The following is a 15,889-nucleotide window of genomic DNA, read 5'->3' on the forward strand; positions in this document are numbered from 1 at the left end:
CATTCAGTGACTTCTTCCCACCTCGAGCACAAGCACAAAAACTGCAAGTAGAAAGCAGACATTTCTAGCAGTGGGATTTGCTCCCTGTGAGATCCCTCACCACCTGGAAGGACCATGTGGTGGATACTCTTTGGTAGCTCAGGAGGCTGACAATAACTGTATTTCCGAAGGATGAATAAAAATGGATTTCCCATTCTGCTACTATATCGGGTTGCGCCGTGGCTGCGTCACAATCGTCTTTAATTGCAACAGGAATATTTGTTTACTCCTTCTACACTGCCTAGAGGCTGCAGAATTAGGTACATACAAAATTTTAAAAAGCCCTTGATCGAACATGTTACAAAAGCATGGGAAGCAAAGCTAGTATGAAAACAACTGGACAATTCAGCCACCTTGGGTAAACTTTTTGGGGGTCTACTAAACAAAGGAGGAAAATAAATCTGGATAACTTCATGTTTGCTGCTTGAAGCTCCTTGGATGGATGGATGGATGGAACCACTGCTTCAATGGTCCTCTTCCATTTCTAGGCTCCTTTCCTTGTGTTCCTTTCAGCCTGCAGGTAGGGACTGTCAATTCTTAATCTTTCTAAAGCTCACTTTTTAGGTGCTCAAGGAAGTGGTAGAGAGGGAAGCTGTCCATGGGGCTGCCATTGCTACTGAACTACAGCTTCCACCAGCCTCAGCAAGCCTGGCCAATGGCTGGAGAAGATGGGAGCTATGGTTTGGAAACACCTGGAAGGCTACAGCTTCTCCACCCCTGCTTAAGAGCAACCCATAACCAGCCTTCCCCAAACTAGTGCCATCAGTCCTGACCAGTATGTCTGTACTCCCATCAACACTGGCATAATAGAGCTGAGTTGGCTGTGGCATTTTAGCCCAAGTAATCTTGAAGGCACAATGTTGGCAAAGTGTGCCTTAAAATGGATTAAACATAATGCTCTGGTGCAACCTCTAAAGTGCATTTGCGGCAGACCAAAGGGATGTCATGGGAAAGCATTTTCAAAGACATCGGTAGGACAGTTTCAGCCTTTAATCTTCCCCCCCTTTTTAATGTGGCCCCATGGCATTGGCAAATGCAGGACGACTGTAGCAATGTGTCAGGAAGCTGTATGAAATCTAGCCTTTAAACTTCCTGGTGAAGAAGACTAAAAGGCAGAGAGGGAAGCAATGGGCCTTTGAAGTTTAAGCATCAATTAACTGGCATGTTTCCTAGAGGCAGCCCAGAGGCAAGGTGAGTTGGTTGAACAGATTGAGAGTGCCATCAAGGACAGTTAGCAGGAAGAATGACTGAGCTGATCCATGGACCATGCCATCTAGAAAAAAGGAAGTTCTCCTCCTTGGGGGATCACTGGGTTTCTTCAAAGCAGGCACCAAAAGGTATTGGGCTGTCTCTCTCACTTGCTCTTGAGATGCTTAACTTGGCTCCTTGATTAACCAGCTGAGCTGAAGGCAAAAGGTTCTCAAACAAATCTCTGGAGCCCACCTTGTATATGTGGGGACTGTTCCCCTGTGAGAATACAAATCCAGTTACACCTTGATCAGGGTTTCTCTAGTCGAGCTTGCCATGCTTTGGAGCAGAGCAGTCTGTGGCTAGTGCCTTTCTCCCCTGCAGTTGCAGCAACATGGCACTCACTCTGCAGCTCAGCAGGCAGGAACTGCCCACTTACAACTTGGTGGGCTCCTGGGCATTGAGGCCATCATCTTCTTGGACCTGCAGCATGGTGGGCGTAGGCAGGACAATGGGCAACGTGTTGGTGCCCCGTTCATGCCAACACATGTCCAGGATGGGGTACAGCTTGCCCTGGAACTCTGCTTGAAAGGTGTAAATTGGTACCAGTTCGTCAGGGCTGTCTGCATTGTAGAAGGTCAGCTCACCCTTCTCGTAGTGCAAGTAGACCCCGATGCGCTGGGGGCGGGCTGAGAGCGGCAGCACCACACGTGGGTTGTTGAAGGCCTCATAGACCTTGCCCTCCTTCAGGCCGATTAGCCACACCCCATGCTCAGGGCTCTTGTTCAGCTTGCCCTTGCGGCTGACCGTGGCTTTGACGATGCCCAAACGCCAGTGGCTCTTGAGGCCCACAATCACCTCCCAGTAGTGCCTCCCCCAGGAGAAGCCCTTGTTACCCAGGATGCAGTTGCTGTAGTCGAAGCGGTCAGGGTTGCTGCCTCGCCTCTGGAAGAACACCCCACACTGGACCATGGTGTTTCCCTTGGACAGCTCCAGGATGGGGTGCGCACTCACTGGGTCCAGTTTCAGCATCTCTGGAGCTAAGAAAAGGGGTGAAAATCAGGAGGGATCCTGAGCAGGGGTCAATCCACCTTTTACAGGTAAATAAAATTCATTTTACAATGACAAGGAACCCACCCATCCCTTTACTCTTCACTAAAGCTACCTCCTCCCTTTTTACCTTGCCAAAGCCACCCACCGCCTCCCGTTAGACTCAACAAACCTTCACAGCTTACTTGGACCACCTGCCAGCTGCTCTGCTCTGGGCTGCCCAACTGCCCACTTCCATCTTCATTTATGTCCTCCTCACCCTCTGATGCTGCTGCAATGGCCCAGCAGCTCTGAGAGCCCAGCTTGTTGTAACACTCTAGTTTGCAGTGTCACCTGTCTGTGGACAAGTGAACTGCAGTGTGATGACACTTACATTTTTATTATATGTGCAGAAATATTGTGCACCGCTTAATGCTGTTTAAAAACCTGTTTATAAATGCAATACAATGGCTCTGTGGAGTTGTTGTCCACAAAGCCTGGCGAGCACCAGGTTGAGGAAGGCTGCTTTAAGACCCCTAAGGAGCCTGTTGGCTGCCTCTCCAACAGCAGCTGTACCTGGGAGGACTTTGCGTAGTAGTCTCTTCCACACCATCATCTTGATGTCATCTTGGTGGAAGTCAGGCTTAAAGGAGACTGCGCTGAACATACCATCAGCCAGATGCTGGCGGGGGAGCTCAGACCTGGGGGAGCAGGGCAGCATATTGATTTTCATCATGATTTTCTCAAAATGAATACTTGAGTCTTAATCATCTGCTACAGCTTCCCAACTACCTGGCCCCAATTTAATTGTTGGAGTGATGCTGCTGAGGAAGCACTCTGACCTTGAAGATCTGCAGTGGCTCCCTCATATTTGCAGGAAAGTAGGAGGGCATAGCTCAGTGGTTGTGGACTACAATTCCCTTCAGCCCCAGACAGCACAGCTGGGAGTTGTAGTTCAGTGCAACAGGTGGGCACCAGGTTTGTGAAAGCCGCATTAAATAATTGCTCTGGGAGGAAGATAATGAATACGTCTTGCATCTTGGGGTGGGGGGAGGTTGGGGAGACTATGATCGACATACATCGGATCCCTTGCCGCTTTTTGACCATGGGCCCATTCCATGGATCCCCTGAGAGATCATGGAGCATGGCCTGACTCCACGGCACACACATACACACACTTTCTTTCTCTCTTCCCCTCCCCTTTCAACATACCTGGAGGGAAGAGATCTGTATTTCTGTAAAACAAGAGATGAAGAAAGCTTTAGTGAGCTTCTGCTGCTATAGCATCTATAACAGAACAGGCAGGACACAGGGAAAGGGGTGGAAAATGTGGGCAAACTGAATTGGGGCTGTGGAGCACCCCTGCTTTTATGGACCCCACAGCTCCTATAGCCCTCTGGGCACCTCCTCTATACCCCCAAACCCTCAAGTTGAACTTTCCCCTGTGTGAATCAGTGTGTGGTAGAGAGAAGGTGTTGTTGGCCATTTGGATTTTCTGCCTCAGACAGCACCAGGCAGGCAGACATACCCTTATGAAATCCAACTGGCCTTCGTTGTTGAGTTTCTCCAGGGAATTCTCCAGCTCCTTCAGCTTCTGCAAGATGTCTGCCGTCTGATTCACCTGGACTTCGATGGAGGCGATAAGTTGGCCTGCCTCCCTCTCAATCCGCCCCAGGAACCTAGCCTTCTCCTCATCGATGTACCTGTGCAGTTCCTGGAACTGCTTCCGGACCACCCATTTGAAGACATCGGACTCGTTCTGAGGGGGAATTCAAAAACACAACTAACACTAGAATGAGGCGTGGCTTAATTTGAGTTGAGGTGTGCATGGGTTTAATTCTGGCAACTGCCTTCTGGGGCTGTTTCCAAGAGGCTGCCTGCCACAGCGCTCTTTGGTAGGAGAAGCTGGTGGCAAAGCTTGCATTTCAAGTTGGCTTGACCCTGTGTCCTTGGCACCAAGATTAAGAAGTTTGCATTTTAACATTCATCACTGAAGATTCTGCTGGATATAGGAGGTATCAAATTATATTTAAAATCATTCAGTAGTATGAGTTAAGGTTCAGATATAAGGTTTTGTTTTGTTTTTTAAATCTAATTTTGAAATGAAACCTGAACATTTTGGAAACTGGTTGTTAACTTCCACAACTCAGTTCCCAGTGCTGAACGCAGTTAGCTCCCTGGACCCAACATATAGTCTGATTCCCTGGACGCACCGCAATGCGTGTCTTGTTGTTCATCAGCCTGCTGACATGCTCATCCAAGCTCCCCTTCTGCTTCTGCACCTCCGTCATCCATGCAGAGAGCTTCTCCTGAGGAAACAGAAACAGCTTTAGTGGATCAGGCCAAGGGGAGTCCAGCTTGCCGTTACGTTTCCAACAGTGTCCAGCTGACGTAAAGGGGAACGGTTCTAGGTCAGTGGGGTCAAAACAGCTGCTTTGCATGCAGAAGTCTCTGGATCAAGCCCTGGCAACATCTCCTAGTAGGACTGGGAGATTCCCTGACTGAAACCCTGGAGAGCTGCTGCCAGTCAGTGTGTGCCAGGAGTGAGGAACCTCACCTGGGCCTTGGAACTCTTCCCAAGCCCCACCCCTTCTTCCTAGGCCATGTACTTCCTGGCTCTGCTTTGCACCTTGAGTGTTTTTGCCTAGCTGAAAATATGTCCTTGAACTCGACTAACACCTTTTGCTCATGGACAGAGGACAGAGAGGGGCATGTGACTGCGTGTAGAAACATGGCTACAGTGCCAAGGTAACTTTTACATTCATTGCCCGGCCCACTTTTGCCTCTTGCCCCACCCACCAACCTAGCACCTGGCCCCCTCAGAAGGTTGCCTAGAAGACTGAAAAAACCTCCCAGCCCTGGGGTGGGCAATACTAAACTTAGACCAATGCTCTGAGTCTCAGAATAATGCCGCCTCCTATGTCTCTGTTTAAGATGGGATTCTAGGCCATACATCCCTTACAACCATCTGGAGCCCCCACCCCAGGTACCAGGGAAAGAGAAACTCAGATATGGAAAGAATACACGTAAGTTGCCTTCTGCTTTGATCTACCTAGGCCAGAATCGCCTTCTTTGGCAAAAGAAGCTCTTGGGGGTCTCCTCAGGCAGGGAAGAGGCTTTACACACACACACACACACACACACACACACACACACACACACACACACGACCTGTTCAGATATCTGGGAAGTGGAGTCAGGCCAGGGGTCAAGGTCAGGGCTTTCAATTCACAAGCTCGTTGCTAGCATAGGCATATGCTAGCACCAGAGTCTGGCTCCACTGAGAATCAGACACACCCATTTGTGGGCAGGAAAGATTTGACCACTTCTGGCTTATCTCTGTCCTACCTAGTAACAGGCACATTCAAAGGAGCGGGGACAGCCTTGCTTTGCTTTTCCATTCCCATTTCCAAGGCTCTTTGTTTGCCTCAAGGCAAACCTTGTGGCTCATTGCTTCCTCTAGCTGCCCTTGATCACAGGCACCTGATCTACACGTGATCCCCCACACCCCCTTTTCAGAACACACCTGCGCCCAAAGCACATCACGAAGCACCAGGCTGGGAGAGGCTGCTCTAGACCCCCAAACAAATAGCCATGTTGCTGAAACCTTCAGCATGCAAGGCAGGGACACTATGGCCCTTCCCCATATTACACCAGAGAAGATATGGAGCTACCTTTCACCAAGGAATGTAGATGCTCCACCACTGAACTACAGCCCTTCCCCCTTTTTTTTAAATAAAAAATTAAGACACTGAAAGCTGCCTTGCTCAATCAGACCAAGGTCCACCTAAATTGGCAACCAGCAGGCATTTGGTGGTCCACCAGGAATCTGTTCGGGATCCACCTTCTGCCTAAGCCCCCCACGTCACTCCCCCCACACCATCCAAGCACTTACCTTCATCCGGCTGTAGATGGTCGAGATGGGGGTGACCTTATGGTGCTGATGGGTGCCGATGGTGCCACAGAGACCACAGATCACCTCCTGGTCTTGCTCACAGAAGAGGCTGAGGGGGTTGTGGTGATTAGGGCAGGACTCTTCGTTGGGATCTGAGCTGCCTGCAGCATGCAGCGCCTCAATGATACGAGCCAGGTTGACGTTGGGTGGGGAACTGCTGCAGTCCACAGCCTTCCGGCACACTGGGCAAAGGAACTGGCTCTCCAGGTCAACTGAAAGCGCGACCACGCAGATCTTGCAGTAGGAATGCCCACACTGGAGCATCAGGGGCTCTTTGAAGACTTCCAGGCAAATGGGGCAGAGCAGCTGGTCTTCCAGCTGGTCGATGCTCATCTTCCTGGCCATTTTGCCCACCAGTTTCTTTTCTTAACCTAGTCCTGGAAGCCCAGCACCCTGTCGTGGGAAACTCCAGTTGTGGGGGGCAAGGGGAAATGAGAGCAATTCTTGTTCCTCCTGATTAACAGACCTCCTGCAATGAACAAGAACCGATAAGATGACAAGTAAAGAAGCAATGCAATCTTAGGGAGAAGTAAGAGTGAGCACACGAAAAGCAAAATAACAAGGCTGGGACTGGGGAAAATGTATTTGCTCCTGAGTCATGAAAACAGGGAGGAAGGAAGGTCAGCGTCCAGGTAACTGTCTTTCCATACTTACCAGGAGATCAGCACCTGTCTCCTTTGCTCAAAGACATCAGAAGTGCTCTGCAGTCCCAGGGGCACCAGCCTTCAGGCAGCAATGCTTCAGGGCTCTCTGACTCTTTTAAGGAGATGCAACAAATTTGCTTGGGAAGGGCATTACAGAGCTGAGAGGGGAATAGTGTGTGTTTCCTTCAGTGGTAGAAGAGGGACAGTTAAAAGATGTTGAGGAAGCAAGAGTGACAGCAGAATCGTAACCCCCTTAAGTGCAGAGATGGTGAACCCGTGGTGGACCTCCAGAGTTGGTGGGTTTCTGATGACTCCCATCAACCTTGGGGAAGGACCTTTGCTCAGTGGCAGAGTACCTGTCCCTGATTCAATCCCCATTGGCATCTCCAGGTAGGACAAGGAGCAGCCCCATCTGAAGCCCTGGCAAGCCATTGCTGCCAACCTGTGTGGACCAAGGAGAGCATCCTTACCTTCCACAGCTCAGTTGCCTTTTGCTTTTCACCTTCCTGGCTCACTTGCCCTTCACCTGTAATCACAGGGCTTAGAAAACACCAATGCTTGGGATTCAGAGACCCTTCCTTTTGGGGAAATGCTCCTGTCCGCAAAGAGTCAACTACTTCTCTCCCCTCAAATCAATCCATGTGTCTCCCAAGCGGGAACTGCGAGCCGCACCAGTCAGTTACTGTGAACATCAGAGGTCAGCAGCACACCCACACATTCATGCGTCTGCACATTTACCTTGAATGTTCACCTTGCAAAACGTTTGCTCTCCTCCCCACACACCCTGGCCTGGCCACGCCTGGCACTCATTTATTTGTCCATCAGGTGCCAAAGACTTCTTTACGGTTACCCGCTAACTGGCAACAGATAAGACTTCTGGCTCAGACATTACTTTTTTCCACCCTTATTGTTGCAGGGTAGACTTGAAGTCTCCAATGCTGATGTTCCTGAGAAGAGAAATAAAGTTGTACAAAAGCAGCCTTGCTGGCCTCTCGGGGTTCAGTGAACCCCAAGTTTCCTTGATGGCCACCCAAACTGCAAAAAGAAAATGAGGGAGTAATGGGAGGGGGAGCAAGAGGTGTTAGGCTGGTCCCTGTTTGGTGGGAGCTAGCTAGGTCTCTGTCTCTGTCTCTCCTGGGTAAAAAGAGTTTAATCTCAGCTATCTGCTGAGGGTCCTGGTTGTGCTGACCCTTAGAAAGAGGGCCTTGTGCCAGGACTGGCTCTGCCTTTGACAGATGTGTGTGCAGTGGGGTCAGAGGACCTTAAGGAGAGCTGCTCTCTGTCAGCAATTCCCACCAAGGGACAAGTTCCTTCCTGCAGGGGCCTGGGGGACTTCCAGTTGCTCAACCCCAAAATCTTGTTTGGGAGGGGCAGCCTGCTGCAACTTTGCCTGGATCATCCTGCTTCCCTAGGAAGGCAGCGGGCAATTTCAAGTCCTGTGCCTGGTTTTATTTGAGACTTTTTTGGTCACCGTTGGAATAGTTTTCATACACAGAATTGTTCTCAATTGTTCTACCTATAGAACTGTTTATAATCGGTTTTGCACTTTTCATGCTTTATGGTTCTGTCTTATAACTATGTGCAGCCTGATGGTAAAGGCGGGGGCACAAGTAAGAAATCTGATTATATAATTGAGCCACTTATTGAGCCTTTTGAGGCTGAAAGCGGTATACAGTACAAGTCTTTTCAGGCTGCAGCCCTACACATACTTCCCTGGGAGTAAGAGCCACTGAACTCAATGGAGCCCCGTTATTCCAAGTAGACACGTGCCATTGCGTTACACTGCGTATCGTTTTGCATTGGGATGTGGAGCTTGAAGCCGGCGTGCTGCCGAAGCCTTTGATTTCTCTCCGAGGATTTTTTTTGGGAAGCACTGGCGGCTGTGAAGAATGCCACATCGAACCCGGAAACTCGACGAGCAACGAACGTCTAACATTCGCAGCTCTACGAGATCTCCGCTAACCCATCCGCGAGCATGCGCGGCTCCCTTTCCCGGCGCATGCGCGTTCAGAGCTTGGCGCCATGCGGGAACGCGGGCGGAAGAGTGGCTCCGCCGTGGGGCCCGGCTTGTACAGCGCGGCTGCCTCGGTCCTGGCCGGACTGGAGCGCCGGGAGGGTGCCCTCAAGACCCTGGTCTACGGGAGCCGATTCCAGGCGAGTAGAAATAAACATTTGCATGTATTTGCATAAATTGGAGTGGCAAGCTTGGCGAAAGGAGGGGCCTCTACAAAACGGTGTCAGACAGATTTATGGCAGGGTCGGAGGCTGCTGCCGACTGCGATGGTGGAAATGGAATCGCCACCTGCGGGGGCTGTCTTATCTTGGGATGTCAATAGCGAGTGGATGACGTCAGAGAAGGGGGCGTCATCCTCAGGTCCTACATCAGATTGGCCACTGTGGGGAAGCAGCCTGATGGGGCAGGGGAATGGACCCGCTTTGCTCTGATCCAACAGGTGTATTTTATAGGAGGATATAAAGCCACTTTGTTATACCAAGCCAGGCCATTCCTGGAGTTAGAAGAGACCATAAGAGTCCCACAACCCTGAGATTAAGAATCCTATGCTCCACTAGCTCAGCTATCCAGGTGTTCATTGATGCACCTAACACAGTACTGTCTACTCTGCACTGGCAGCAGTGACTCCCCAGGGTTTTTCTGGCAGTCTTTTTAAATGCTCAGGTGAGTTGCACAGATACACAGCGGCTAGTTTTAAAAAAGGCAAATGGCACCTTGAATTAAAACAATAAAATAAGAAAAAGATGAGCTGCAGGCATTTTATAGTTTGAACTCATAGCCATTATAGAAAAAGAGAGGGATCAGCAGAAGCTGAAGCTGGGCTAAGCTGTTAAGGGGGGGGGGCACCTGAGACCTTCCCGATGTTGCTGGACTCCCAATTCCCATCAGCCCCTGCAGCCTGTGCATCCAGTGGCAAGGGATGATGGCAGCTCTAGTCCAACAACTACAGAAGGCGCCATGGGTTTCTGGGGGTAAAGTGCAGAGCCCAGCTGTCCATCAAATTATTATTTCAGGTGTGTGCAGTGTGGGGGGTCCTTCCAAACTTTAAAATAGAATTCCCTGTCCCCCAGGGCTTGTTACCTAAATCAAGTGCTCAAAGTGGTCATAGCAGCAAGTAAAGCAGCCCCCCCCCAAGTTGGCACCTTTCAAGTGTTTTGGACTTTGTTTTCCATCAGTACCAGCCAGCAGGGACTAAGGATGGCCATGGGGCTGATGGGAGGTGTAGTCCAAAGCAACTTGGAAGCAACAGCATGGGGGAGGTTGGAGTAAAGTGCCCACTTAGCTGTAAAACACGGATAGTCTTTGCTCCATTCGCGACAATGATCCCTGCCCCTCTTCCAGAATCCCCAGCTGCTCTGCGCCCTCGTTTCAGAGACCCTTCGCTATTCTCCTGTGCTGGATTCTATATTGGAGGCTGCTGGCTTGCTTCGTGCTGAGAAGAAGCTGCAGCCGCACCTGGCAAAGGTGAGTATGAGGGGCGGTTGCAGTCACAGCCCCTTGGTTCCCCCATGCCCAGAATAAGTGCCCCGTGCTGTCGCCCACTGGTGCCCCTCTCCTTCCTTTTCAGGTGTTGGTGTATGACTTGCTCTTTGGCAAGGGCCTGCGTGGTGGCGGGCATGGCAAGGTCCTGGTGCTGAAGCATCGTGCCCGTCTGCAGGCCGAACTTGCCCGCTTGAAAGTCCAGAAGAAAGTGAGCCGCAATGAAGATCTGCTGCCACCGATGGCGGCAGGAGGGGCTGGCCAAGGTAGGTGGCTGGACGTGAGGTGCCTTGCCAATATCTAGGCTACTGCACTGGAAGAACCTATCTTAATATTTCATGGTTGCCAAAATGCATATTCTCCAGAATATCCCCAAATATAATGCTGTTCTTGGGAGAAAATGCACAGGCTCTAACTTGGGCTGACTCCCAGGGAAAGGTGCTTTGAAGTGGGGCAGAGAGACAGGGAAGCAGGCGTTGAGAGTGAGCAGCTCTGCAGCCTGGATAAGTGCATATCCTGGTGGTGCAAAATGAGGCTCCTGGTCTATCAAGTTTTATTTACTTAGGATAATTTTTAGACTGCAGAATCACTGCTGTCTCTACACCTCAAGACTGGCTACAGGGGCGGAAGGGGGTGGGAATCTTCATGAAGGAAGACCAGCATCTCAGTTTGAGAACTCAGTATCCCAAGTTCCTTGTTTGTTTCCAGCCCCTCGAGTGCCGCGATACGTCCGAGTGAACACCTTAAAGACGTGTGTGAGTGACGTTGTTGACTACTTCAAGCGCCATGGCTACTCTTACCTGGGTAAAGCAGCCAGGTGAGCTTGACATTCCTGCCCTCCTGCTCAGACCCTGCGTGATCTTGGGAGAGGCTGGTACTTTCAGGGTGTCCACCTGCTAGCCAGCAATGGGCTCAAAACCGTGGCTAGATTTGCTTGCTGTTCCTACTCAGATCTCTTCCAGATAGTTGAAAGCCTTCCAATTGGAGGAGGGGGAAGAGCTTTTTCCATTAGTGGGCAGATTCTCTCTGGCATGGATTCCCTGCCTTGGGAGGGCACAGCTAGCTGGCTCTGGGCTGTGTGGGTGTTGGGGATGTGGAATGAAGCTTAATTCCACATCCCATTGTATTTCCCTTCAGCTTGGAGGATGTGAGCTCCTTGTCTGGGAAGAAATTCCTGCTGGATCCCCACCTTCCCGAGCTGCTCATCTTTGCTCCACAGACAGACCTCCATGAGAACCAGCTGTATGCAGCTGGGCACATAATTCTTCAGGACAAGGTAAGGGTGGCGTTCTCCAGCTGTGGCACAGGAAAGTGGGGGAGGGTCATTTTTGCCCCAGCAACCTCCTACCTGTTGCCCCTGGAAGTGCTGGGTTCCTGAAACAGACTTCTGCTTTCTTCTAACTGTGGCTTCAGGGTTCCTTCAGGACTTGTGTTTCCATGGACATTGGGCTCTGCCTTATACCAAATCAGATCACAAAAATGTTGGTTGCTGACTCTGTTTTCACCCCATTAGTGGGGCTTCTGAAATCTGGTGAATGCAATGCAGCGAATGCTCGTCTTTGAGACAGATGTGGCCTTTAAAAGACAAGAATGTAAATGTACCCTTACTGGCTTTTGTCTACAAAGGAGACACCAGCTTTTGGGTGCTGTTTGGTCTGCCTGCTTGTCTCCCTAGGTGTGGGTGGGAATAGGCTGCCAGGGCTAACATGTGCTTGTGGGGTGCTGAGAACCCCCTGCTGAGGCCAGGGAGTGTTTGGAAGAGGCAGGTCTCAAGTTCCGCTTTGACTTGGCTCGTCTTGTAGGCCAGCTGCCTGCCTGCTTTCCTCTTGAACCCCCTGCCGGGGTCCCACATCATCGATGCTTGTGCTGCCCCCGGCAACAAAACCAGTCAGCTTGCTGCTATCCTGAAGAACAAGGGGTAAGTACAGGGAAGCCAAGTAGGTCCTCAGTGGTAAGAGGGATCTCTGGGGAGCCAGCTGGGGCAATTGGCACTTGGGGGGAGAGATGCACCCTGTAGCCCTAAGGCTACACTGCCCCATCTCACTCTAGGCTTAGACCTTAGTGAGTTTCGAGAGAGGCAGTAAGTCCTGTGTGCCTGTGTCGCCTCTCCCCACTAACCTTCTAGCTCCCAGGGTTTGCCTTGCCTTTTATGGCCAATGGTGCCACTTAGAGGACCTGGAGCAGTAGAGAGAATAGGCTCTGCTTCATCCAGTTTGACAGGGGTGGGTCCTGCTGGCCATAGTGAGAGTTATGATTGGCTAAGCTCAGTCAATGGGAGGGGGAGACTGGGCTGGGGTTTGCAGGGTGGGGGTGAGGAGTGTCAAATTCTCTGGAAGAGGACTCTGCCCTCCCTGACATGCTTGCTGTGTTTCTCCTGGGTTTCTCTCTCTTTCTGACTTTCTGACCGTGAACACTCACGGCGCTTTTCATACTCTCAATGCACAGGCAGATCTTTGCCTTTGACCTGGATGCCAAGCGCCTGGCCACAATGAGCACCATGCTGGTGAGGGCGGGGGCCACCTGCTACCAGCTGGCACACCAAGACTTCTTAGCCACAGACCCTGCTGATCCCAAGTACAGCTCTGTGAGATACATCCTCCTGGATCCCTCGTGCAGCGGCTCAGGTGAGCAGAAGGAGGGTCTTGGGGAGCAGATATTCTCATCCTGTGGAACTCCAGCTTTAGCCTTGCACAACTGCAAGCAAATGTGCCCCTGGGTGTGCTGAGAGATCAATGAGGCAGTAACTGCTCTGGGGTGGTCCTAAGTGCTTGGCTACTCGGTCTTGGTACCACAGAGGTGGCTTCTGAGCCCCAAGCAATCATCTGCTGCCCCTCTTAAGCCAGGAAGAGAAATTGGTGGATGTTGGCCAGGGAATTATGGTGCATTTGCTTTTATTTATTTTTAGTCTAGCTAAGGATACCTTTGGCCCTTCCGCTTCCTGATGGGGTGAGTGATGGTCTCTCCAGAGTTTGTGAAGCCTGGTGGAGTTGACCAGGGTTCACTTTATGAATTTATACCAAAGGCTTTCTATGGAAACTTCCATAATGGAGACTCTGGTGGGCTGAATAATCTCTGGACTCCTACGTTTTCTGCACTGTGAGCTCCAGCCCAACCCTATAGCAAAGGCTGCCTATTGTGGGGCAGGGCCTGTCCATTAGGTGTGCTCAGGACTGGGGGCCAGTTGCTATCAGGCAGATCCCAGCCTGGAAGCTGCGCTCCAGCTACCACCAACCTAACCTGCAGAGCCCAACCCTGCAGCCTTGGAGCAGTTGTGGCCTATAGCACTAGGTTAGGGAAGGCTGGATCCGCCTCATGTACCTTTGTTCCCAGGAATGGTCAGCCGGGTGCCAGCTGAGGAAGAGAATGCCAACCTCCCTGAGCGCCTGCAGGCACTGTCCAGGTTCCAGCGGAAGATGCTGGCTCATGCGCTGAAGTTCCCTGCTCTCCAGTGCCTGGTCTACTCTACCTGCTCAGTGCACCAGGAGGAGAATGAGGATGTGGTGCTGGATGTGCTGAAGCAATGGGAAAAGGAGTTCAGGTACCGGAGAGGAGGGGGTTGGGCAGAGGGTAATGGTGACTGCAGGGCTCAAAACACAGGCAGGTTTGACAGAGCTGGCTTGGGGGCCAAGGCGGTTCAGCCTTATGCCACCGTCCTGGAGGGCTTTACCTAATACATTCGGACATAGGAATAAGGATGCAAGGTCAATAAAGGAGAGGAGGCCAGAAGGGCCACCAGTTAGTTAGTTAATCATTCATACTCCCTTCACAGGTTATAGCATTAAAACACAATACAGGCAACTCCCAATTTACGTGGGGGTTCATTCCAAGGCACTGCGTGCTTAAGCGAAATTGTGTATATTTGAAACACCATTGAGAAAGCCTGCAATCACCCCTTTTTGTGATGTTTTTGGGTCACTTCTGGTCGTGCACATATTGGATGCGCCTAAAATGGTTGCTGCCTATATTAAAAACAAAACTTACCATAAAAATAAGGTGTGTCCTAAAAACACACACCTCGAGCGTCAAAACCCAGGATAGAGTTAGCTTCCTGCCTCAGGAACCTGTACTTCTTCCATCCAGAATCATTTGGTGACTCCTGCTGCATCACTGTCCTCTCCGGACGCAGCCAAGCCTGTATTTGTTACGAAGTTAAGGATAGGTGCCTCCTCAAGACTGAAAGTGGGTGGGGTGTTATCTGCTGCTTCCATTCCACTGCCAAAGGGAGGCCACAAGGGAGCTCGCCACTCACAGTCTTGCCTTTCCCCTTCTTGCAGGCTGGTGGAAGTCCTGCCTTCCTGGTCCCAGCGGGGCTTGGCCACTTGCGCCAAGGCAAAGTGCTTCCTGAGGGCTTCCCCAAAGGAAACACTGACAAACGGCTTCTTCGTGGCGGTCTTGGAGAGGCAGCCGGTGGGAGCCTCCGGGCCCAGGTGAGTGGGGCACTTGCTACCCTTTCTACTATGCTGGAGAAAGGACTGGAGGGGCATGATCCAGGCACAACACTCAAGAGGGGCCGCAGTGGGATTTTTGGCTTCAAACCTCCAAAGCTACCTGGAGCTTCCCCACACCCTCCTGCAAACGCTGTGTGGGCTGATCTTTTCTATATCACATAGGAAAATTAGGGTACCTTTTTAAAAAAACTGAAATGACTTAAGTTAAATGTAATTAAATATGCATTTGGTGCTTGGGGGGGTGTTATTTACTGCTTTTTGTATAAGAGTGAAAACAGCAACATAATTTTTTTGTGGGGAAACAACACTAATCCAAAGGATTTAGGATTCTAGTGTACAGACACAGCCCTCCCTGTTCTCCTGCTTTTATACTAAATTACATGTTCCTATTTAAGCAGCATGCAAAATAGGTCCATGTAGCCTAGCAGAAGGCGGCCAAGCAGGCCTTTGCAGGTTGCTTTGATCAGCCATGCTGATTCTTCCAATTGTGTGAAGCAGGGCATACACAGCCCTCCAGGCCTTTTTGATCCTCCGAAGGTCACACTCCACTCAGTCCTTCTGCTTGGCTGGAACTTGGTGATGCCTCTTGCTTACCTGGCTAGAGGAGGTGGTGGGACTTGCAAGCCAGAGCCATGGAGCTTCAGGAAGAGGGAAGGCTTAGAGGAGCTGGGGATAGAGGGCTGCTTGTACCTTTGCTAACACCTGCCATTTTTGTGCCCCTAGCTCCCCACAAGAGTTCTCCCAGGCTGTCAGTGAAGTAGGTGCAGACCCGTGCCTTCCTCTTAAGAAAAAGAGGAGGAAGAAGAAACCAGAGACTTAAGAAGCCTTGTAGGATTGACTTGTAAAGACAATCACAAGACAACACAGACTCTGCTATAGGAAGTCGGCACCAGAGAACTTTGCAGGCTCTGGAATAAAAGTTTGCACAGAAGTGTTATTCTCCCCCCTTCTCCAATTTATTCCAGTGTTGTGAATCATGGCAGGATGTTGGTAGATGAAGATAGTGGACTGGCCATTATTGGGGTGGTGGGTGCTGTAACTTAAAAGGCACCCACCCCGCACTGTTTAATTCTACTCTGGGAAGGAGCTGTCT

General features: G+C 50.8%; 2 protein-coding genes across 3 annotated transcripts; one reads left to right on the plus strand and one right to left on the minus strand.

The window, feature by feature from the left end:
• Positions 1-1,440: 1,440 nt before the first annotated feature.
• Positions 1,441-7,991, minus strand: TRIM50 (tripartite motif containing 50). 2 transcript variants are annotated; one of them, XM_053367152.1, is made up of 7 exons: positions 7,326-7,991; positions 6,152-6,680; positions 4,470-4,565; positions 3,785-4,015; positions 3,469-3,491; positions 2,833-2,957; positions 1,441-2,267 (listed from the first exon to the last, which is right to left on the minus strand). In XM_053367152.1, the coding sequence occupies exons 2-7, from the start codon at positions 6,554-6,556 to the stop codon at positions 1,663-1,665; spliced, it is 1,485 nt and encodes a 494-aa protein (XP_053223127.1). In that variant the 5' UTR covers positions 6,557-6,680; positions 7,326-7,991; the 3' UTR covers positions 1,441-1,662. The 2 variants fall into 2 exon arrangements, with proteins under 2 accessions (XP_053223127.1, XP_053223126.1); XM_053367151.1 differs by having other exon boundaries at positions 6,152-7,991.
• An 857-nt stretch (positions 7,992-8,848) lies between these two features.
• Positions 8,849-15,727, plus strand: NSUN5 (NOP2/Sun RNA methyltransferase 5). The gene is made up of 10 exons (XM_053367164.1): positions 8,849-9,009; positions 10,211-10,333; positions 10,437-10,614; positions 11,057-11,165; positions 11,486-11,624; positions 12,151-12,266; positions 12,794-12,972; positions 13,679-13,886; positions 14,623-14,775; positions 15,520-15,727. The coding sequence occupies exons 1-10, from the start codon at positions 8,878-8,880 to the stop codon at positions 15,614-15,616; spliced, it is 1,434 nt and encodes a 477-aa protein (XP_053223139.1). The 5' UTR covers positions 8,849-8,877; the 3' UTR covers positions 15,617-15,727.
• Positions 15,728-15,889: the final 162 nt, after the last annotated feature.

This window comes from Podarcis raffonei, chromosome 15 (genome assembly GCF_027172205.1).
Source record: "Podarcis raffonei isolate rPodRaf1 chromosome 15, rPodRaf1.pri, whole genome shotgun sequence".
Lineage (NCBI taxonomy): Eukaryota > Metazoa > Chordata > Lepidosauria > Squamata > Lacertidae > Podarcis > Podarcis raffonei.